The sequence below is a fragment of the Aphelocoma coerulescens genome, chromosome 5, assembly GCF_041296385.1.
Source record: "Aphelocoma coerulescens isolate FSJ_1873_10779 chromosome 5, UR_Acoe_1.0, whole genome shotgun sequence".
NCBI classification, from domain to species: Eukaryota; Metazoa; Chordata; class Aves; order Passeriformes; family Corvidae; genus Aphelocoma; species Aphelocoma coerulescens.
Window position 1 is genome coordinate 46,841,589 of NC_091019.1, and position 24,965 is coordinate 46,866,553.

Sequence of the window (24,965 nt, forward strand, 5' to 3'; positions counted from 1 at the left end):
TACAAATACCTGAAGGAAGAGTGTAAAGATGACAGTGGTGCCTAGTGACAGGACCAAAGATGATGGGCACAAACTGAAACACGGGACTTTCCTGCTAAACATGAGGAAACATTTGTAACATGAGGGTGACTAAGTATGGGCACAGGTTGCCCCAAGAGGCTGTGGAGTGTCCATGCTGTTAAATATTCAAAAGCTGTCTGCACATAGTCCTGGACAGCTGACTCTGTGTGATCCCACTTGAGCAGAGGTTTGGCCTAGGTGACCTCCAGAGGTCCCTTCCAACACAGCTATTCTGTGATTCTGTGAGGTGCCTCTGGCTGCAGTGGAATTTACAACTATTAGAGTAATTAATTCCAAGCTGAGGTTTAGCAGTGCCCCCTTTGGTACTCTGTAAATCCAGATAGCAACAGGACTGGGATTAATTGAGCTATTAGCCTCAAACGCCCAGTAGGTGATTTATAAAGTCTCAGCCAAATGAGGGGAAATTACCCTGGGTTTGGTCACTGTTGGTCATAAACTTTGCAAGAATTACAGTTCCTTCTCCTCAGTGACTAGTTCTAATTTTAGAGAAAATATTTGTTCAGTTACATCTCCAGAACTATAAAGTCTGTTGTTCTTATCCTGCCCTCAATAATTTTTAAAGGCAGCAGAACTGTGTTTAGCTATACCAGTGCAACAGAGAATAGCACTGGACCTTTATGGGCTGGGTCAAGCTGGAAATGATGCTGGCTTGCCTGAAGAGGAGCTCTTTCTGAAAGCTTCCTGCCTAGCCTACATGGCAGTTCACTCAGCCTACAGAGACCAACTGTGTGCTGAAAGAGCATCAGGAAGATTTAATAAAGTGTCAAAGTGCTTCTAAAAACATGGTTAGAGCAGCGATTTCCTGGATACACATGCACCACAACAAATGGCCTCATCTCAGCTGATATTAAAGTAATAACTCTTTGACACTTCATGCTATCCGCTGAAAGAAAAATAAAGGTCAATATGTACCTCCATTACAACTTTCTGCATTTCAATATTGGGCCATTTTATTGCTGTCGCAGCACAGATGGCTTGCCTTTCTTCCTTATTTTTGGTGGAATTTGATTCTGTCTGCTTAAGTTGCAGTATCTGTGTGGTAAAAGTGAGAAGAAATTGTCTTTTTCTGTTTGGGCAGTATCTCCAGCCACTGTTTTTCAGGTGCCTAATGGTTATTTTATCTTGCTTGTGTTCGACATCACCATCGCCAAGCCTGCTTACAATTTTAGATCTAAGTGGTGGAAAAATCTAATAGAACAAGTTTACTCTTTGGGAAACGTAAAATATAGATACCTAAGGCTATGAGCGGTACAAATACAGTTAGTTATTACCTTGTTTCAGCTTTCTCTTCTCTTTTCTGCTCAGAAGTAAATAATTTTTCTTCACTTTCAAGGCTGTTTAAAGTTTAGCCTCTCCTGATTCTGATCAGCATGATTCAAGCATTTTTTGCTCACTTCTTAGATTTGATTATAAGAATCTTTCTGCTTCCATACAAAAGGCAAAGGGTTATTTTTCCAATCGCATTGAAACTCTTTTGTCATCATGATGCATGCCAAAAAGTTGTCAGAGGTTAGGCTGATGATAATCTAAGGGAACTGTTTATCAAGTCAATTAATATTGACACATTTTTTTGTTTTATTATCCATGTTTCTGTATCCATGTGTCATATCTTGTTTTATGCTAAGATTGCAGACTCCTTGGGTTCAAAATGTACTTTTTTATTCTGCACATGCACATTACTTGGCACAGAAAGGTTCTGGCCAATTGTAGAAATACGAAGCATGATACAAGTAAAAGTAAAGCATCTAATACAAAATAGCAAGAATCATGATAAAGAATTACTGCTCTTACTCTGTTAGGAGTATCTGTGCTACTCATGTTGCTCATTTTTGTATGTAAGTAACTAAAACTACTCCTTTTTTGAAATGCATAAAAATCTTGTGCAGAATATCAAGTCTGTAATCACAAAGTGTTACAAAATCCAGGGGAATTTTAGAAGGATTTAGATTTACACATCACATGTTAAGGAACTACAGAAGGGCATGATAAGTGCAAAGATATCTTCTATTTGTAACACACACCAAGGCACTTCCTGCAGTTAGGTAGTCTGAGTACTGACAGAAGTACTTTAGAGCACAGTTAGACTAAAACAGCTGGGAAAATGAAGTGCTTTAAAAATACACAGTACTTGTTCAGACCAATGATATGCTTCAGTTTGTGAAGAGCCCAGACATGGTATATAGTTTTGAACAAACAAGCAAGATAAAGGGAATTGAGAGAAATATTGCTGGAAATACCCAGTGGCATTGAAATTAGCATTTAAAATGCCTATAAATTTATACTAAATTTCTGCAAGGCAGTGAAACTCAAATCAGTGGAGGACAGCTAGGATTTGAGTGAGAAACAGTTGAGATACATGGCTGTATGCTATACTGCTGGGAATGTTCCTGTGATTCAGAGAAGGAAATAACGAGAGCTGACCTTTTCTTGCTAACTGGAAATAAGGGAGAAAAAAGGAGTTTCCATTTGTGTCTGTTTCAGTGAGTTACAAATGGTGCTTGTGCTCCACTGCCCTGAGTAGAAGCACTGATTTGACTTTCTCACACATAGTTTTGTCCTGTATTTAAGTACAGTCTGTTCAGAAGTGACATGAGCTGTACTAATTTCTTGCTGCCTCTCAGGGCCCTGACACATCAGACTCTCCTGTGACAATAATATTCCCTCTGAGACTTCTGCTTTGTCACGTTACCCACAAAGGCCTTAAAGACAAGCTACTAGTTTTTGTGTGTGGTACAGGAGGATGCCATCCAAACTGCTTCTCGGTGAGAGTCACTGTGCTAAGCCACACAGTATTCTTGCAAGGCTGTCGTGCTTCTCACAGGGTTAGTTCATTAGTTAGAGGTCCTGGAATCCCACGTCCCTATTTCCTGATTTAAAGCACAGTTTCAGTTATTAATGAAGTATTTCAGTGATTTTTTGGTTGGGGAGACCTCTGTGAAAACAGGTTAAAGTGACACTCATTCTCGTCTTCTGCTTCCGTGTCAGCTACTTGTGTGGTCAGAATTCTCTTTTGTGAGTTGCTGCTCAAAGCTTTTGAGGAGACTCTCCATATGCTTTTATGTGGCTCATTCTGTCTTCGTTCACAGCTGGGTCACTCAGTTTTCAAATGATTTGTGCAGAGTTAATTACTAAGTAAAGCTAGTGTATAAATCATTCACTGTGATATGTCTTCCATTCAAAACACAGTTCAGCAAATTCAAGAGGAGAACCACTCCAGGCAATCTTCTGGAGGCCCTAGGACAGGTCCCTAATATGTCTGGTCTATGACATGGATGGCTGAGGACCCAAGATCAGAACAGTTTTCTGTGAGAAAGAGATCAGAACCCTTCTGGGATGACAGATGGACCTCTGGGTTTGCTCTCCATGAAGAACCAGAGACTCTGTGCTCTGTTACATATCCAGGGCATGCCTCAACTTCTTGAGATGGGGAAAGTGACACTTGCCAAAGTGCTCAGACTACAGCTTGTAGATAGCAAGAATAAATTACTTGTGGATGTTTTCATCTGTGATCTTAGAGCCATAGAATGACAGTTCATGATTTATTATATGCAGACTGTTCTCTCTAGAGACTGGAAGAGGGGGTCTGTCTATATCTATATGGAGAGTCCAGTCCATTGGCATGGCTTAGAATAAGGTTTTCAACCTTTATTTTTAACCATTAGGCTTTTCAGCCTTCTAACTGTGTGTTCTGAGGGTCCAATAATCTTGATTAATGTCTTTCCATAACGTGCAGCTCCAGGCTAAATCCTTCCTTACAGTGTATATCACAAAGGAAAATAGCACAGAAGATTTGTCAGTCTAATTAGACTTTCACTGTCAGAAAGACAAATAAAATTGTCTCACCCTTGGTCTTGCCTAGGTACTTTCTTTTACAATCATAGATAATAATTTGGTAGGGAAAGAAATTGGCCTTTAATTTGGTTTTTGCTTCTTATAAGTCACTGGTGACATTTTCATCCCAAGACTGCAAAGCTCTAATGAAAAAAGAGCTTTTGATGAGTCTCTGCTTTAGAGACTGATTTCATTGGCTCATTGGCACAGCTGAGAATTACAGAGGCTGGCTCTTATCCCTTCTTATCTGCTTCTTCCTCCATTATTTTTTCTTAAAGAGACCACAGTTCCAAACTTGACCATGTTTCAGAGTGGAATCCCTTCTCCTATACTACACTCCTGCATTGCTGCATTCCCAAAATGGCATTTACTTGTTCACAGTCACATCTCTTCTGTGATGATTAAATGGTAATGTGCTTAGAGCAGAGAAAGAAAGCAGAGTTTGGAAGCAAGAATCGAAATGTTGAAAATTTTCATGCAGACGATTGTTCATGCAGGTTACAGTTACTAATTCAGTAGTACCAAATGACCTCTAAATACTTTACAAATATGTAGTGTAGAAATAGATTTAATGCACACTGAAATACAGAATCTTTGGTGTGTAAAGTAAGTAGCTAAAATGTATATGGTATGGTAATGTTCTGTATGGGAAAGGCACAAAAATGTTCTCCAGGTGAGTATTAGATGTGCAAGTGATGTGGTGTGTTTAAATTACATTGATGTAGTGTTCAGGATACTCAGATTACCTGTAACGTTCATGTAATCTAAAACAGAATCTTATATTTTCATGATTTCTTCCACTTTCTGCAGAAGACAGAAAGTGCAGTTGTGCTGCATTTCTCAAAGTGCCGTAGGGAACCAGTTTTCCAGAAGTGCCATAGGTGAGCCACAAGTACAGTACCCATTCAAAAGAAGAATGTGATTTTGTTGTAGTATTATTTTTCCAGCTTCTGCTCCCTAGTGCTGACAAGTATTGATGATGAAAATAAACTCAGCCTTGTATTTCTGCTAAGCACAATTACAGTAATAAAGAACATTGTGCTTGTAAAACAGTTCATGCATATGCTGGTGTTTGCTGTCATTTGTTGACATTACCAGCAGTGATATTGGAACATTTAACTTAGTAGCCATTGTTGGCTCCAAATGGAGATGTCTGTCTCATGACTCCAGGGAAGGGATTTGACTGAATGTGTGTGGCAAACTTGAGAGCCAAAAGTTGGCAGATAGAATGATTTCTCAAAATAAAGCTTGCACTCATTCTTTGGATAACCTGTTTTTATATAGTAGCATTAGCAAGTAGTCACTTCAGCCACTCCTATGTGTCTTCTGTTAGGATCCACACTGCCTTTTTATTTCTTCAGTCTCATAGTTTACAGAAGGTCCGAGTTGGCTGATTCATTTCTACAAGGTTTGAGATTACATTGCCTTTAACTTACAGATCTGAGCAGTCATTTGGGTCTTGCAGCAAAATCTCAACTGGTGTTTTGTGTTTTTGACACATGTACCTGGTTCTGTTCTCCTGTCAATTTTGGAAAAGAAGATTTGGCCCAGCATAAAAAGAGCAAGGGGATGGATAAAAAGGGACTGGTCTAGGACTTTTCTAGAATTTCAGAATTTCTTTAGATTTTTCTCTTATGTGTTGTTTTGTCTTGACCAAGAACTATTGAAATTGTTATTTGCTTTTAGGTGAACAAGAGAACACCCTTTTCTTGAATGAAAGAATAGGAAGCTGTAATAACAGCTGTAGTAAGCCGAATCCTGCCTTCTTCAGTCAGGCACACATTTCTCAGAGAGTAACATTAATAACATCAGTATGCACTTTTTTTCAGAGCACAGTATCCCTTTGTGCGTTTAGGCATGTCATTTGCCCTGCCAAAAAGGATTCTTGAAAGTCACGTGAGAGATTATTTTCAAAATCTGATTAATACAGTACTCAGGAACTAAAGCTATTCTAGTTGACCATACATTTGATCCCAAGCCAAATGAAAGAATAGGACAAGTGTGTTCTAGAATGGTTATGCAGTGACAAGATATGATGAAGAGATCCAATATTGCAAAAGCAACTACTTAGAAATAAATGGAGTAGAATCAATGGTTATGGCTCAAATATAGTTGGAGGATTGGCTCGTGTTTTGTTATAGCATATCTGTTCCTCTTGCTATTTATATACTTCAGGGAAATGCCAAAATTCTTCCCGAGCATATAGCTCCATTTTATTTGTTTGGTTTTAGGGGTTTTTTTTAATGGGAATGGCTGAGAGGTGGGAATGTACCTCTTACCTTTCCTAGATTATTCATTTCAATGAATGCACAGAAATTGGAAACACATCCATGCTGTTGTGACAGACCTGCTTTCTGAAACCATCTAATTAATGCCTTGGATTTTCTGCAGAATGATGATGTTGTTAGTTAACAGAAACAGAAGGATTTCTGCTAGTTTCTTTTTCATCTGTGGGATGAGTTGTCACTGATTTGCAAGATATGTCTGTCACAGTACAGCTCGTAAAAGTAGTGATTAGCAAGACAGGCTGTACAACCACCAATTCTTTATCTCCTCCCTTAGATGGCATATGAGTAGGTGGGATGTTGTTCATTTTGATTGCAAAATTACTTTTATTATATTCTGAAAGATAAGAATTTGTTTCCACAAAATTTCCATGGAAAAATAAAGCCAAAGGGGTGAGAAACTGCATTTGAGTTCTCCTGGTATTGCACAGTATATAAATGCTTCCCTTTTTTCTTACAGTGTATTTTTGGAGGAAAAGTTGTTTTTTGGTATTTGGTGTTTGGTATTTTTATTTGGTATTTGTATTTACATGCAAAATATATTGGCTTTTCACCCTTAAAATTACTAATAAAGGGATCCTCTTTCCTAATAATCACTTTCAGAGTTTTTGACCAGCGCTATGTTGGCCATTTTATTGTGTCTCAGAATAGGTGTGCTAAGGAAATCAATTTGTGGGTAAGGACAATTCCAGGGAATACCAGTAGTTTTTTAGGGAGCAGGAACAAGAGAGTAGGAAATGTGGAAAATGCTCTAACAGCTAAATGTATCAAAGTGGGTAGAGAAAGGATGGATGCTGAGGAGCAGATGGCAACTAAGATCCAAAGCATGAGATACATCTCTCTCACTGAGATATGGGAAAGAAACAGCATGATTTAGACAGAGAGTGACCTGGCCAGAGCTGGTAGGCTGGTGGTTCTAGGAACTCTGTTTTGGAGAGGCAAAGGTTTTAGGAAAAGACAAACTTCTATGGCTTAGAACCACTCTTCTACTTTTAACCTTTGCTTGGTTCCACATTCCATGTTCCCTAAGGATAAAGTGTTTTATTTTTGCCAAGCTGGCTGGGACTCAGTTCAGTAGAAATGCTGGCAGTGACATCTGAGGACCCATGGATTCTTCCATGCAGTTCAAAGTCAGACAGAGCTGGGATCATTTACATGTACTAAGACCATTTAAAATGCACCTCTTCCTCTCACTTGCAACAGTTCTTACCCCATAACTGTTTCAAAGCAAGAAAACTCTGTGAAAAGAGTCAGGTCAGGTAAGGACAAAAAACTACTATATGTTTTGGTCTTCTAACATCCAAGCAATTGCCTCGGTGTCCAAGCCATACACAGAGATTTGCAGAAATGACTTGAATTTAACTTGGTCATAATACCTCTTTTTTCCTGAAAGATGACCTCCAATGAAAGTATAAGGACATGAATGATTTTAATCTGTGGTAACAATGGAGAACCAGTCCTGACTGATTCCAACAGCATAAATATATAAAATGACAGATTATCCTGCGGCCTCCCTCCCTCCTGCCTGAACACACACATACATACTCAGTAGCACTCAGCAAAATTCAAATTGGACTTTATTTTTTATCTGTTGTCCCAGTGATTAATTCTGCCCTTGCTGGGAGACTAATCAAATGAGGGGAAATATGGAGAAAGAAATATGTATTTCTTAGACTTTTGTTATCAATGTTATTATTATTCCTTTAATATATTATCCTTTTGTTAGAAGAACTTAATGCAGGAAGAGAGAGGTAACAGCAAATTTGATGGTGAGAAGATTAATGGGGCAGGCCACAGCAAGTGTAATACAGGCATCTTGCAGAGGGAGGTGAGCTGCCAAGCTGCTTTGGGGTTGCAATACTTTAGCTAGAAAGCTAAAAGGCTGTGGCAGGCTGGAGACAGGTCCTGAGCCAAGAGCTGCTGTTTTCTAATCCTTACCCTATTCACTCAGCATCTGTCAAGAAACCTACTCCCTAAACTAATTTTTTCTTTCCCATGTAGTAAAATAAGGGTCCTTGGTTCCATCTCACAACCAAGTTCACAGACACTGTTCTGATAGTATGGGTAATACCTTGTAAATTCCATCAGGTGGTGTATTCCCTTTCCCTCCTCCCTGGTTCTTGGCCTAGGTCTTTCATAGTGGTATTAAGACCCTGAAGTTCCAGTTTGATTCTAAAGATGTGTACAGCAGAGAGCAGAAAATTTATTCTGTGCTGTGGTAAAAACAGAAATAGATGTTTTGAATGAATATGACTTAGATTTAAGTAGGAGGCCTGTCTTGTGAGTGAGTAGGATTGGATTCCAATTGTCTTGCTTCCTCAGGATCTTAAGAAAAAAAGAGTTAAAGATGTGGTAATCAAGAGGTCAGACCTTATTTTGTTTTCCCTTTGAGCAAAAGAGTATAGAAAGGAATACCTGTTCTAAAGGACTAGACTTGTTTGGGGTCTTATCAATGCATATAAAATATCTTAAGGATGGCTGTCAAGAGGATGGGGCCAGACTCTTTTCAGTGGTGCCAGTGATAGAGGAAGGGGCAATAGGCACAAACTGAAACACAGGAAGTTCTATCTGAATAGGAGGAACTTCTTTACTGTGCAGGTGGCAGAGGCTGGAATAGGCTTCCCAGAGAGGTTGTGAGGTCTCTTTTTCTAGAGATACTTAAAAAAAGTCTGAATGTGATCCTGTGCACCTCCTCTAGGTAAACCTGCTTTAGAAAGGGGGTTGGATGAGAAGACCTCCAGAGGTCCTTTCCAACCCCTCTCATTCTGTGATCTGTGATACCTATGCTTTAGAAGCATTTTTTGGTAGGGTCAGTACTCCTGGAGACTCTATTTTATTACTCTTTGCTGTGGATATATTAGCATAATACCCTCAGAGTAGGCTTGCAAATATGTTTAGGGCCCAAATCTTATGCATCATTGCCTTACCTCCCAGTTGATTACATTTAGGCAGCAGTTAATCCTCTTGTTCTCTGCTAGAGCAATGCCATTTGTATTAAAACTTATATGAGCACTTGGCTCTCTAGTTCCCAGATTTGTAGATTTGTTTCCTTGTTATAAACATAGTCTCATTAGAGATATTCATAGAAAAGCAAGCTAAAACTGATTCTGCATTCCTCATACATGCCACTCTTCCGCTCACATTTGTCCCACATGTGTTTACATATACTACTTAAGTTGTATATAGTTGTCTCAACTGCCTACTGCATTGCCATTTACTCTGCCACCCTTCAGACTTGCATAATTAATTGTTCTTAAGCTTGTGAGCAATGGCTGTTCAGGTGACTACTGCTGTGACCTGCTTGTCTTGTCTTGAGATTTAGCAATTAGTGAGAATGAAATTTAGAAATGTAGCTATGGTAGGCAGGTCAGAATATACAGCCTGTTTCTCTGGAGTACCTGAAGGCATCCAGTTTTAACAGCACTAGGGGAGGATCTGTGCAGCAGAACTTACAGGCTTCCTCCAGAGCCAAGAGGGCAGCTGGTCCTGCTCTGTAACAGAGCTGTGTGTGGGTGCTGGGAATCAGCAGGATTTCCAGCTGCTAGACATAAATAAGAATGCCAAGGTGGAAAGGAAAGAGAGATGGGAGGAAGAAGGAGGGTCGTATGTTGTGTATATGCCTCAGAAAGAACCACTGCAGTGGGAGCCTCTCATGTAGAGGGCTTCTTCCACCCCCACATCTGACTCATTCTAAGGTATTGTTGCTTGCCTGAAGATGAATAATTCTTTGGTGCTCAGATGGCTGATTACACGTCGTCCTGTTTATGGACTCAAGCACAGCAGAGAAATTTCTGCTTGCTTGGCTGTAACATTTGTTGCCCTGGCAAGAAGCAAGAACCACTTACAATCTGCTGTGAAAAGGCTTAGTGTCTCTCTGGATGCCTCTCAGCTAACGTCCAATGCTTGCAAGTTATTTATTTTATCCTTTCTTAACTGAAGCCATGGGAATGGTGTTTGCATCTGCTCTGTGTGATTCCTGGAGGAAAAGAAGGAAGGAAGGTGGCATGAACTGGAGAGGAGGGTGAGAGCCTGGCAATGGATTGTTAAGGACCAGGATCTGAAATGTTCACTTTGGCCTTAGGAAATGCTGTATCAACAGGAGTGAGTTGTTAGCCCTGCAGCCTGTGACTTGCTCTTTCATGATGGTTTGTTACACAGTTCGAGATAAGTCCCTAGTTCAGATTCTGAGTCTGAATTGCCCTCTCCACAGGGCCAGATTTCCTTTGGTGTGGCTTGGGAAGATTTTCTGCTGCAACTTTTGGCAGGCACTTGTGCTCTCCTGCTTACTATTGTAGTGGTGGATGTGATGCATCAAAGGCAGCCGCAGAAAGAGACAGTTAAATAGCACCAGGGCTTCTACTGTGAGGGGAGAAATAGGGTGAAAAGATGGCAAATGTCATCACCTTTCCCCAAGAGAGCTGCAGATTTAGCAAGACTGAGGGTGTAAATAACAGTTTAGAATGCCAAGGATCGTTCTAGAAGCAGAGGGAGGGAATGGCACAGGCTGGCTGTCCCTCTGCTTCTGTCAGGTCTGGTCACTTGGAACTTACTATTTCTCTTCCATTCAAACCTGATTTAATGGCAGCTGTAGCTGAAGGTCAGGAGGATTTGGGGATTTCATTTTTTGAAACTTTTTTCCTGTTGTTAGCTGTTTTTCCCTTGCTTTTTGTCCTTCTGAAGCTGAGCGGCAACTTCTGTGGTGGCAATGAAAGGTGACAGTAGTTAGGCAGTGTTGTGCCCCATTTATCCCAATAGGACATTGCAGAGACAACAAGAAGAGTGATTACTATTATCCATGGGTAGAGCTAACTCCATCTGGTGAGTTATGTTTGCAGTACCTGTCATGTATATTGCCTTGTCATCTGAGAGCTTTGCAGCTCTAGACCCATCCACCTGCAATGGTCCATAAATTCAGACTAAGGATGAAAAGGAGAAATAATTACTATTAATTCAAAACACCTATGTACTTTACCTAGAATTCAGAAATCCGCTTGTTAATTAGATCTCTTTGAGACAGAAGTTCTCATTTGTTATTAGTATATTTTATTTATATTGCTGATACATTTTACTGTAGAACCACATGGAGTTTAGACTAGGGCTAAATCATAACTTCATCATGTTTCAAGTAGGGCACTATTCAGCAGTCTTGTACAAATTCATTCATGGAAGGCAAAGACTTTAGAAAAAAATCACTCCATACCCCTGCCATTTCTCTTCCCTTTTGATGTCCAGGAAGACCCTTTAAAAGAAGAAAAAAAAAGTACTTTCTGAAAGAGAGGACGTCTGGTTTTTATTTTGCAGAAGTAAAAACTAATTGTTGGGTTGTTTTTTTTTTCTTGTCATTCATGAATTAATTTTTCACTTTTACTTGCATAAAAGTATGGGGTCTGGAAAATAACATTGTCTGACTTGTTTGAGTTGGGCAGATAAAAACTATGATAAAATCCATAATATGAATCATGGCCTCAAAATTGTCAAAGATATCAGGGAACAGGAATGGCCATATTCTCTGTTTCTAGAAAAAAATTTTCTTTATTAGAAATATTCATGTAAGAAAATCTGGTGGCCACTTCTAAAGCCTAGAGAATAATAGGAGGGAGGATGTGTTTGTGAACATTGATTTGCCTTCTGAAAATGCAAAGCAATATTTTAACAGAAAATTCACGTCAGTGAAGAGTGTGGTCATAAGCACTTGTTACTGGAAATTGTACATATGTCCTGAAGGAGATATGGAAAAGTGTGAACTGTCCTATAATCTGTTATGGTATCTGTAGTGGGACTGCATTTTTTTATGATCACTGCTTGCAGTCATTGTTCATTTAACCAGATCATGTTGTTCCAGGTGCCATTTCTGCTCTATTTTTGTGTATCTGGCATGATTTTCCCTTGCACAGAGCAGTGAAATTTGTGCTGTAGCCCACATAGCAGCATCAGGATGCCAGTTTCGACTTGATTGACCTTGTTTTGCATCAAACTGTGTGCAGAAGTTCAGCCATTCCTGATTCTAGACCCAGAATTTGCTTTCCTACTTGTGTGTAATTTGGGAAAACTCATAATTCAGTTGATGCCTTTGACATAGTACCAGGTACAGGGAGTTGTCTTAAGCAATCCCTTCAGCAAATCTTACTGGGTAGGGCTGTGATTCTTTTTTCTGCAGCAAGGGAAACAGGTGAATTTCAAACCTGCTTGCCCAAAGGCTTCTCTCTCTGGGATAGACCTTGTGGCACCTGCTGGAGCACTGAGTATGCATGCTAACAGTAATGAAAACAGCTGTTAACAAAATTTCTTCATGAAGCACCATACAAATTATGTCTAAGGATTGTTTGTTTTCATCACAGATACACAGTTAATTGTAGGTCAGCAGCTAATTATTGTTTAATAATGCATAGCTAAGCCAGCAGTAGTCTGGAATGGCAATGAAGGATGCTTCTGGCATGGCCATGAAGCAAGAAGCAAAAACAAACCAAAGCAGGATATAATTAACCAAGCTGTCATTACATTAGGGCACCCCTAAAACTGATATTTAAGAAAAGGTTTTTGAATAGTCAGATGATCTCTGTATGACCACTACTTACCTCAACAATGGCCCCTTCTGACATGCAAAATTGCATGTACTGATTAATGAGAATCCTCCCCATCTGCATTTCATGGCTGTACTTTGTATATCGTGTTAACATGTGCAAGCTCTTCTCATCCACAGTGACAGTAAATGGTTTTGAGTTTTTTCTCCTTATTTTTCTGTCAAGGAGCAACAGGTATGTCTGGAAAACAGAGAAGCTCTGTCCAAACTAAGTCTAAATTAACTCAGTTTAGGCAGTGTTAAATGCTCACCATATTAACTTGTCACATTGCTTATTGAAAAGCAGGGAATATTATCTATTATCTCAGATTAATTAGTTCACACATGACCTGACTTTAACATGATTGATAGATGTTATACTGCAACTGTCTTCAGAGGTAGCTGGGGTTCAAATAAGCACAAATGAACAGACAATGCAAGTGGCCAACTTCAGTGGCAGAATCAGAGACAGAAAGATTCAATGTTTGAGACTTACAGACTTTCCTTACTGAATTCTGCCATTTAGTAGGTCACCATTCACATGTCTCTGATCATTCCTTTAAGCTGCCTCCTGGCAGAGCTGGCAGATCAGGACTTGTGCTTGAGCAGCTGCAGGTCACACAGCCTGTGCTGCAGTGCCAGCCCCTTTAGATGAGCAGGTTAGATTGCATGCTGGTTCCTGAAATGGAGCTGGGGAGGAATGGACACACAGGTCTTCTTCATTGCCCTTGCTGCAGGGACAGTAACCTCTGGTGGGGATGTTAATGCCTTCAACCACTGCTGCAACAGTAAAATAGGATGTCAGTCAGAAGCTTTTGTTCTAAATGAGGCTATTTCTTAATATGGCAAGGCTTTTCAATGCCCTTGCAAAGTGTTATTGAAGTTTCTCTGCATTAGCATTACATTCTGTAGTGCCAAATGAAGACACAGATCCAAACCCTTTAAAGGAATACAGTACTTGCTTCAGACAAATATCCTTTTTCCCCTAGGTGTATTCACCTAATAACTTACTTCTTGGACTGCTTTTCCTTTTGTGACAGTTCTGCCACTTCGAAGTCCTTCTTGAACCAGTGAAAGATTTTCATTAGTTGTCAAGCGTTTTCATTAAGCTTATCTTTGGCTTTGACCTCTCATACTGATATCTCACACCCCATGTTGGTATCCCATGAGAATGGTTTATTCATTACTCCTTCTGTACCAAACTAACATCTTATGATTTCTGAGGAATTTCTTTCTCTTTAAAAGAGAAGAGCTAAGTGAAACTAGTTATTTGTCCAGGAGTGCAATGTTTTTTATTAAAATACACCTTGAGTGGCACTTCTGCATGGTCCTTTCACTAAGGCTGAGATGCTTGCTGTGTTGCTCAAGGCTTCTGTAAAAAATGACGAGCTCACATGTACTTTCCAGGCTTTACTGTGTCATCTGTTTCTGCAGACCTGGAAAAAAAATCAAACCATTTATGTCAACCTCTGTATTTTTTCTTCTAAATTAAAAAAGGCTTACTGAGATGTGGAGTGTTTTTGAATGACCTCTGCTGTGCTTTCTGAAGCTGCTCTGCTGTGGAGTGTTTATGTGCACTCAGTGGCAGCTGTCTCCCCCACAAAGAATTCACAGTAAATTTGTTAGACTGCCAGGGCTCAGACTTAACCTTTTCTGTCTCGGCTTGCATGTTCTGGTTTTGGTATCAATTTTTTCTCTCCATTATCTTGCCATTACATCACACCACACCATTTTTCTCCTTCCTCATGCAGTTAACTTTCCATAATTTCTTGCTGCTTCTCCAGTGCTTTCACCTTTTGTTTATTTTAATGCCAGCTGAATACAAACCTAATACACTAACATAAACTCCCTCAGATGGAATTGCTTTTATGAGTCTCACAAATGCTGGGGGCTCTGTAACATCTCTGCCCCCTTTGAATAGGGTGCACCCTTTCATTTCCAGCAAATTTGCAAAGTTCAAAGAAGATGAAGCTCTTTCCTGGGACAATGGGAGGCACCTGACTTGCAGGGCTTAGTCTTAATTTGGTCAATGGGCTTAACAGACAGTAGCTGAGCCCATGAAACAGCCAGGAGGTTTCTGAGGACACTGTTACCTTCCCAGTGCACCTGCTCATGGATTTTGTATATGTGTGCTATATTTCTTTTGGATTCTGTGCCTAGATGTTGATTCCCAGAGCATGAGGAGTAACTGTCTTAAACTACTATCGTGGCTAAGACTCCTGCAAGCACTGTTTATGAAAATACTCAATCCTCCCATTATGTTTATTACTCAATTAGCCATGGTAATACAGCAGTACATTTCATGAAATATAAAATACTGTCATTTATCTGTTTAGAATCAGCTGCTTTTTTATTTGCCTAGCCTTGGTTTTGTGTTACAAAAGTACACAAATGGAACCCTCTGGTCAATCCTACCTGTCTGTTGCTGTTTTCTGGAATCCAGTCCATGAGAACTGGCAGCCTAAAATTCAGTGTATATGGGAGAAGCATGTTAAGACAGCTTTCATTAATCTCTGTGCTTCTGTCTAGAATGCTCTCACTCACCTTAAGCAATCCCTTCTGGTAATTCCCCTATCTGGTAACAGATAGCTTCAAAGCTAAGTCACATGTAACTTCCTATCAGTGTAGTCACAGCAGTGACTATAGAATGGCGAAAACCTCTAGCTAGGTGTAACTAGCTATGAATTGAAATAACCTGACTCTCTTCTTTCAAATCAGAATTAAACAAAGCATAAATTGTCCAATAACTACACAAGAGAAATAATGAGAATGAGTGATAAAGGAAGCTTCTAAACTAATTGTTACTTTGTACTAGCCTGCTACTTTTTGTGCTTTCTCCTTTGAGGAGTAATGACAAACTCAAGATCCAGCTTGTAAATGTCCTCTGACACCTCATGATGATCTAAGAGTTATAGGGTATGGGTTACTCAGTGCAGCCCAAAGCTGTTTCTCTTCTGTTGGTAAAGCAGGACTTCATTTCACTCTTGAAATAAAGTCAGACCTTAATTTCTTTGATTACTGCAGAAATGTTTAACTATGATAATCTGGGATCGTCAGAACTCTTATTCCCTTTACTGCCTGACACTTGCTGGTGATAACTTCCTTTCTGTTGAGGGGATTGGCTCTTTATGCAAGCAGGCTGTGGGCTGACATTTGCAGCTTGGGTGGGAAACCCCGGATTTGTTCTGGATTGATGATACTCAGTGGGTGTGTTTGGGCTTTTTGAGTTTGACTTTTTGTTTGGTTTGTTTTTTCTTTTGAAGAGAACAGAGACTCTTCTGGAGGATAGTTGTATTTGAACTGACACAAAGAGATGCAGAAATTGCCTTGAACTCTCAAAACTTCTTTTTTTATCACCAGTCTTCTCAATGGTCCTGAGCCACATAGTATTTTCTGTAGTTCACTGAGCAATTTTTTCAGTGAAGAAATTTTTGTTTGACGTTGTGCTGATTTAATTCTTGCCAGTAAATAAATAACTTGTGCAGTCTCCTTCTCTAGCACAGTCCAGTAAATAGGACACCAGAATCAACTGTTTAGGCCTGAACTATATAGTTACAGGATTCCATTGTAGGAAAACCTTACGTGAGTCACTGGCTAGTCAAGTCCCCCAGCTATTACAGACACCATTTTCTCTGTTCTCTTCAATAACATTTTGTTTCCAGACTTTGCCTAACATTTCAGCATAATATCACCCCAGGCACTTAAGCCCCTGTGTGACCAGGTTCCTTCTTTATGTGATGTGGCATTAGTATTTCCTCTTTCTTATTCTTCTTTTTTAAAGTGTTTTCAGATGTATAGATGAAAAATACTAATTAATTGCTTATATTGGTACTGTCATGTCATATCTAAAGGAACCTGCAGTTGGCTGACACATCTTCTTGGAGAACAATGCAGAATACTGGCAATAACAACAAATTCCTTCATTTGGGATTAATTTTTTTTTAATATATTTAATGCACCAATAACCCACCGGCAGAGTCAGGAATAATGAGCTGCTTTTCAGGCCCCGTAGAAATTAATATTGCCCTTGACAGGACTCTGCTTACTTGCAAATTGAAAATACACTTGTCCTGTCTCACAGGCATGGTCTTGTGGTAAAATGGGTGCTGTCTGCCCTCAGCCTGGAGCTGCAGAGATAAATGAAAATGCACGTAGAGCCCAGCACTTGTCACTGCTGGGATTGAAGGTAACCACAGCAGACGATGAGCTGTACGTGCCGTGTTCCTATTCTGAGCTGTGCAAAAATAACTTCCATTTTCTTTTCTGAGTGCTGTCGTGTTGTCCTGCCCAGCACTGTTTTTCCAGAGCCTTACACAAGCCTTCACAGACTTGTTAGCATTTCTGGGACAAGCCTCCACTTCTGACTACAGAGAAGCAGGGGACACCATAGGTCTTTGAGAGCAACTGGGTATATCTCCAACAAATAGGTATTGCCTGGGGCAATTATTCTGGTGCAAGGAACTCATATGGCTCTTCTCTCCACATGGCTGCAGATGCCTAAAGAGCATTGATCAGAAATTTCAGTGACCACTCTCGACTCGAGATTTTTTTGTTCTCACTGGAAAACCATTTGTGCTGCTTCATCCTGCAGTGTCACAGTCACTTCTTTGGATCATCACATTTTTGTACTTTTAATTAAAATGAGTGTTTTAAAAACAAGAAAGGACGACCTAAGCTTTAGGTCAGAGATAAGAATGATAGGTCAAGATTCTGAGCTCTTAACACTGTCAAACAAAACATAGTATCAGTCTCCTTAGGCCCATTTTTACACACAGGCAGGCTATGTTGCAGACCTTACACTTACTCCTTTTTGTACATTACTAGAGCTGTATTGCAAACAAATATATCACATAATTAAAACAGTGGTACTACAGTAAGCCTGTGTCCAGCTGATCCTTTGGCTTTTTGTTCCTAGTACACACTTGTACAATTAAATTGTTTCTTTGAGCTATGTAAAACTATAATTGTAGATACCAATACTGTGCCAGCATGACATCGTGTGGTATCTGATGGTTACCAACAGCTCCCAAATGCTGTTAGTAACTCTTTGAACTGTCAAAACTGAATATAAATGTTGTACTGGTATTTGAGTGGGTGTTGAAAGAGGAAGTGAGATGTATAACTAAATAATATCAGCTTGAATTAAAATGTCTCATTCAAATTTTAATGGGAATGGAGAGAATTTCAGTCAATGTCATTTCTTCAGAATTTCATTCTTGTATGACAATGACTTTCTGACACTTTACAGTGAGTTCTAGTTACCTCTTATCAGCCTTTGCCTGCTCTTATGTCTGGTATCTGCACCATACAGGAAAAGGATTATTTCTGTTCTTGAATTAATTCTTGCAGTACTTTTTAATGCATGGATAATTGTTTGTATCTTAGCGTCTGTAAAAACTTCCCTCTATGGGGCCTTCATTTTAGTTAAAGGCTGAAATAAAATTCTTCTTTAACATTGCAGACCTAAAACTTCCAATCAGTTTTGTCATCCCCTGAAAGCACTGCTCTCAAGACAGTTTTACCTCTTGGTTTTCTAATTTTTGCTTTATACACAAGAAACCCTGAGGCTGGAATGTTGTCTTTCCCCTCTCTATCGAGATATGCATCTCAGAAACAGACTGTCCCCAGCTGGAAGGACCTTAAAGGTGATTCAGACTTCGAGCATCACAGAAACTTCTAATACTTCCTTGGCTATTATTAGATGACAAATTTCTGCATTGCTGGCATGTATAAGAACCAGTGATACTGTGCTCAGTGAGATGGAAGGAATATTTTAAAAGAAAAGATGATTAATTTTGCTAGAATATAGGGTTTTCAGTTTAACCTCTTGAAGGCTTCAACTGTTTTTGTAAAACATCTGTGAATAAGTCATGTGAATAAGAAAGAGACCATATTTACTGCCTCTAGAATTCCAGAACACATCCAATGTAAATCACTAGTGGTTCAGAGTCAATATAATTTGTTAGATTTCTGTGGCTTTTGTGAAATGAGTGGGTAGATATTATATTATGCCATAATTTATAGCTGATTTTGTGCACTTGGCTTTGCACTTCAGCTGCACTTCAGCTGCCCCTAGTTCAGGTTTTAGCAATGGTGGAGCACATTTGCAGGAATGAGTAGTAGTACTGACCTATAGTTTGGTAGAATTGATCCCTCATTTGTCCAATGTGGAACCCCTAGCTGAAGATTGATATCTGCTCTTTCCTTCTTCAGTTCATGGAAGGGGCTTGAGTTCACATCTCTGTTTTAGAGTCACTTTTTCATAGGCTGAACTCGTAACCCTTTCTGCAGAAAGCATTTCTGAAGGCAGGATACTTGCAGCATCTTCAGGTACCATCTTCTCTTCATTGGGTGCTTCCCTCAGGAAGAGACTCAACAACCCAGCTGCAGAGGCTGAAGACTGGCTGGCACAAGTGTTAGTAGGAATTTCAGGGTTATATTCTCAAGACAGAAAATCCAGCCCACATGCCAATGCAGCTAACAAAAGATGGGGTGAACATAAAAGCTGGTCTTTTATAACATCTGCTGTGTCAGCCAGGATGCCATTTTCCACTAGACTTGACATCTGAGCCACTGCTACAGAAGATTTAATAATCTTAACTGGAGTGAATTGGAAAACTCCAGTATCCTGAACTTTCCTTATTAACTAGATGAGCCATTCTTTTCAAGAAAAGTTACAAGCCTGGAAATTCAAGTGGAAATGCAGCTGAAAGTAGATCTCCTGGGAAGCTGCTGGTTACCTCATTATTGGGCTTTTTTTGTACTGTTGCTGCTATGAATATCCCAGAGCACATCTGAAATACCCTGGCAAAGGAGTAACTCTCCAGAGAACACTCCTCCTTCATGGATAGGCATGTTCCTCAGTGAAGTGGCTCTGCACAACCCCTTGCTGCCATCTCCTGCTTTTGGAGGATATTTGCCACCAGACCAACCCAAGGGCAAAGATGACTGAGTAGCAATGAAGTGAAGGTTTAAAAAACTTAATTGATGGTGCTGTGCCACTGCTTGTTGCCTGGCTTTTTCAGCCAGTGGATAATGACTGCACAGAGACAGCTGTGCTGCACTAGGACTTAAAGAAATGCTTGCATTAGCCTAGGAATGACATAAATATAAGGAAGCACTGCCACAGCAACTTGTTTTTTTCAGGTCAAGGCACTGCAAATGCCCCTAGGTAAACAGAGCCAATAAAAACACTGGCTGCCTTGACCTTTGAAGCTAATAAATTGTGTTGCAATCAGTTACACTCTTTTTCTTTTACACACTTTCTTTTATCTTCCTCTTTCTCTCTCCCTTTAGCTTATGCACTTCAATGGTAATGCAAATTCTCTTCATTTATAACTGAAGATAAAAATGTTTTCCATATATACTGTAATTTTCTTTTTTAAACAAATGTATATATTATTAAAGAGAGATTTTTTTATATGGTCTTCAATTTAATGGCCAATTAATTGAGTATTACTGAAATGCACTACACTTTGGATACTGATCTTGTATTTTTAGACAAATAATATAAACATCATAGACAGGAGTAGGGTGATCTAGTTTATTTATTTTAGTTTATTGAAGAGTGTCAGACTGATCCAGTCCTTAAAAACTCTGTCAAAATGGCACAGATCTATTAATTTATTGTTTGTAATACACTGAGGTTTTTATAAAAATGCTTTCTGTAGCTTCCAAGTATATTCCCCTAGCAATCCCACTTCTGGATATTAATGTATTCTATTATTGAGGGCATAATTTCTGCCATTTTCTGAAAGATGCCAATATCTAAGGGATAGAGCTGTAACCTGAGAAGCTTCCTAACATGAGAAGAAAAGGTAAAGGCTTTAAATCTGAAATCACTAGCTGAAATTTTGTGCTCAGGGATAAAATCAAGAGCTTGATCACTGAAATACCCTCTCTACTCTTTCTTGTATGTGTTCACATTGAGAATGTGACCAGAGTGGGCGTCAGACCGTTCCCCTTAAATGGCACCTTTATGCTGAGGCCAGAGATATATGACTTTAGGGGAAACAAGTACTCTTAATGAAGGATATTATTCCTACAGAATGGGATTATGACCTACTGATAGAAAGATATTTGCAATGGGAAATCTTTGGCCTTCAGCACTGTTGAAATACACTGTTGCCAGGCTTTTTTAAAATAAAGATTCTCTAAAGTCTCAAAAGGCTTGGGGTTTTTTTAAAGAATATTTGCAGTTCCAGAGTGATGCTTTTGAAGTCTGAGTTGGAGAAAGTGCGCTGTCAACTCTACAACTCATACAGGTTGTTCATGTACTTTTCCTGTGCAGCTATCTGTGTGGTCATACACAGGAGAGGGAAGATAACGATTTTCCATCAAATGGCCATCCTACTGTTTTTTGTAACATTGCCAGTCAGAAGCCTATGGAGTATGGCCTCTGCTGCAGTGCAGAATGATTAATCACTGTCTAGGAAGGAAGAGCTGCTTATCCCCCTACTCGTCGTAGAAATAGCAGAGCTTTGACGTGTAGGTTGATGCCCGTACAACAAGCACTCCCAAACTCTCTGACACTGGGGGATACTCAGTAATGTTGCAGGAGCGGAAAACCATGCTTAATTTGCATATGCATTCACATATTTTAGCTGTAATGTATTCCTGAAGCATTGCTGTTTTGTGTTCTTCTCTTCTATGAGAAACAACCAGCTATGAAATCAATGCCATTTATACCAGACTGCTGTAAAGACAAGTTGCAGTGTGCTTCTGTATCTGCAGTGAATCATGACTCTACATAGGGCCTCTGCTCATCGCAGCTTCCCGACCTCTTTGCTCACTCATTCTTGTGAATGATGTGGAACTGCAAGAGGAAAAAGTACTTCCTGTCTCTCCCCTCTTCTAATAGCTAGTGGTCACTTTGTCTCCTTGAAATTTCTCTTCCCTTCCTGCTTCTCTCTATCCTACCTCTTACCCAAGATCGCTGTTTCTATGAGAAAAGAACCCAGGAAAAAGCTTATGACCTTCCTCTCTGCCAAAGGAAAATATGTTTTCCAGGTGAATAGGTTAGGCTGATGAAGTGAGAGAAAGCCATTGTTCCAGCTATACAGACCTTGCCTTTAAAATACTGCTGTAAGGTGCTCGGATATTGCAATAGTGTGGTACAAGAGTTTTCTCACATAGAATGAATTCATTGCCTTCTTCCTGTGTATAAGGCAGTGACTATCAACAGAGTGATAATGTAGGTTCCTGTGGTTGCTGCTAGATATGAATTCAGGGTGTTCATTCTGAATGGGGTTATCTGATCTGCTACAGTGCAGGACTGAATAGAAGATGAGGGAAACTACTGTTCCCTCCAGGCACTTGAAGGGGCAAGGTATTGTAACTAGGACTGACTGATGTGCTGATCTGCTTTGGCAAAGGCTGTGCTACCTATAGATTTTTCTGAACTGCTTAGTAGAAAATGGGAGCAGATGACTTAAGAAGGTGACAGGAATGTCAGTTATCAATTGGAGTCTTTCAAAAAGGCAAACAATTTTCTTGTTCTTTTCTATATAGTGACTTCTACATTGTGCCCTGTCACAGCTTCCATTTTTTGTATTTGACAGCTTAGCCTTTTCCTTTAAATACAGAAATCCAAGAGCAGAGGACTAGTGTTCCCCTATCGTGCATGTCTCCAGTCACCACTAAGTATTAAAGTCTGCCTTGGACTGAGGCCAGAATAGTTGCCTTCAGGCTGGACAGCTTTGAAGCACATGGAAACTAGATAAGTCATGTATGAAAATCAAAGTGTATCAGTTCTGTAGTCAACAAAGAAAGAAGCAAACAAAATTAAGAATGCAAGCTCTCCAGAAAATAGAGGGTCAGACTTGACTTTCTAAATAAGGCACAGAGTAATCAAAAGATTTTTAGCCAACACGTACAATTTCTACTCTCATTCCCCTAAAGACTCCTTAAGAAGTGTTCATTATTCCCTGAAAGATTTAGTTGAAAACACTTATCTGTCTCATGCATATTTTGAAATTGAACCTGTTTGGAATATACTTTTACGGAGTAAAGGGAAACTGGAATCATATGCCTCTATTTGTCTTCACAGCTAAGCAAACTATTTTACCCATGTGCATATGGAAATATAAAATATGTATAATATGGATCCAGATATATCCATGCATATTCATATATACATATCTGTAGGTTATCATGGCACAGAACTGGAAATCAGATCAACCTGAACCTGTTTTCAGATCATCTGTTGCCCTGCTTTGTGATGTTGAATTCAACGCTTGAACTCTAACTTTCTGATTGTAAAGTGTGAAGATGTAGCTCTCCTAGGATGATGGTGATGGTCCATTAAGTTAATGGTTGCAAAATACCTAGAGATTGAATGAAAATTAAGTGCCCAGAGGAATGCAGGGTAGTCTGATGTCAAGTAGGAGACATAGGACCTAGGACTGCCCAGGAACTTCAGAGGGGAATGTCTTGTAGAATAACCTTAGACTGAAATGGTTTGTTTCACTGTGGTACAGTGTAAAATGCCTTCAGTAGGAGTGCACTAGGAGCAGTGATTGTTCTGCTCAAAAAGGCAGGCAAAAAGAAGGGAAATAGGCTGAAAGGATATGTGGTGACCATCTGCTGAGATCTTTCCATGTATTTGTTGGGAACTATTTCAGCTGTTCTGACAGCCTGCCTGAAAGGATCAAAACAACCTGTACTACGCAGGCATCAGCAACAGTGACAGAGAACAATGATCCTGATCCCTTAAGTTATCTGAATCTGTGTTCTAGGAAGCAAGCTTTTTCTCAGTTTCCTTGATAAGAAACCATTTTAACCAGGGCTTCTACCATGATTCACTTGCGATGTGCTTTTGAGGTAGGTAATGTACTCTTCCCTCAGAGAAGGAAAGCAAGTGCAGAAAGCTCAAGTGTTTTGCCTAAAGCTGCACAGTGAATCTGTGCCATGCCAGAGGATGAATCCAGAGTAAATTACTCAATTCACTTACTGTGGCTAGATGGTGCTCTCTCTGATGAATGCAGTCATTTCAGTTGGTGCTCATGGCTTAAAATATGGAGCCAAGGGGTATTTTAACTAGCATAGTACTACCTTGATTCCTCAGTGTCATGGCCTATTCCCAACTGCCCAAGGCCATTTCTGATACCTTCAGCATTTTTCTTGCAGCTGTTTTCTTTTTTTTTTCTTTTAAGTAGGTATAGTAGATAATGAGGGCAAGAAGAAGCTCGCAAACCCACCTGCTCAATCTAGACAGATGTTTGTCTGATGAGATCTTTAAAAAAAAAAGCTTTTAAAAATAATGATTCTGCAACTTTTTTATAAAAACCTTTCTAATGTTTATTTGTCTTAATCTGTAGAAAATTTGTCTTATTTGAAACCTCCATTTCTTCAAATTATGCTCATGATTCTTTTTGTGTCCATCTTTCAAGTCACCTTTGCAGCACACTTTTACATATTTTAGTACTGCTGCCATGTTCAGGCCCAAGCTTCTAGGCTAAAGAACAGGTTATTTCACCTTTCTTCTGGTCTCTGTTTTCTAGAGCTCTGATTGTTCTTGTTGCTGTGTCCTTGATAGTCTCCAGCTGTTTGCCTCGTAACTTCACAGGCTTTGTAGAACCCAAACACAGTGTATAAGGGAAAGCTTTAACACCATGGAATGCATTGTACAGGAGGCAATACTAGACCTATGGTTTGTGCAATAAACTATAGCTGTATTTGTACACCTTGGTTTATTGTTCCCTATTTTAATATCAACATGAGTTTTTTCACTGCTGTGTATCCTGCTAGGTCCTCCTCTACACAACTGCTGCCAGGCTGATCACTCCCCATTATGAAGTCAGGCAGGTTTATTCTGAACTACTGTAGAAATTGTGTTTATCTTTATTGAATTGCACCTCCTATATTTGAAATTTCAAAATCAATTTGAAGTAAATTCTGGTTTTCAGTTTTGTTGCAAATTCCCAGTTTGTTTAAGATGCAGATTTCATCAGCCCATTTTTTATTCTATCCTCCAAGTCCTAAATAAATTAAATATTAATACCAAAAGCAGGACAAACAGACTTAATATAACCTCCCATTTTCATTCAGAACTACTGCTAATTATTCTCAGAATGTGTTTTTTCGGTTGGTTTTGTGCTACCATGTAGCAGTATGTTTCCCTGTGGCATGTGAGACTCTGTTGAAAGGTTTTCAAGATACAATGTTCTGGTTCTACCCTCATCAACAGTCCATGGAGAAAACTGGCTGCT

The 24,965-nt window shown here is 39.5% G+C and overlaps 1 protein-coding gene across 18 annotated transcripts in view; it reads left to right on the forward strand.

The window, feature by feature from the left end:
- The window catches only part of NRXN3 (neurexin 3), a 982,949-nt gene that overhangs the window by 875,656 nt on the left and 82,328 nt on the right, over positions 1 to 24,965 (forward strand). Inside the window, exons 19-20 of one of the 18 annotated variants that reach the window (XM_069018001.1) lie at positions 16,838 to 16,942; positions 17,025 to 17,496. The exons of 16 other annotated variants lie outside the window; for them this stretch is intronic. In XM_069018001.1, coding sequence (XP_068874102.1) covers positions 16,838 to 16,942; positions 17,025 to 17,120 — 201 coding nt within the window. In that variant the 3' untranslated portion in view covers positions 17,121 to 17,496. Of the gene's footprint in view, positions 1 to 16,837; positions 16,943 to 17,024; positions 17,497 to 24,965 lie in introns of those variants that run through there. One more of the 18 variants, XM_069018009.1, reaches the window with a different exon arrangement.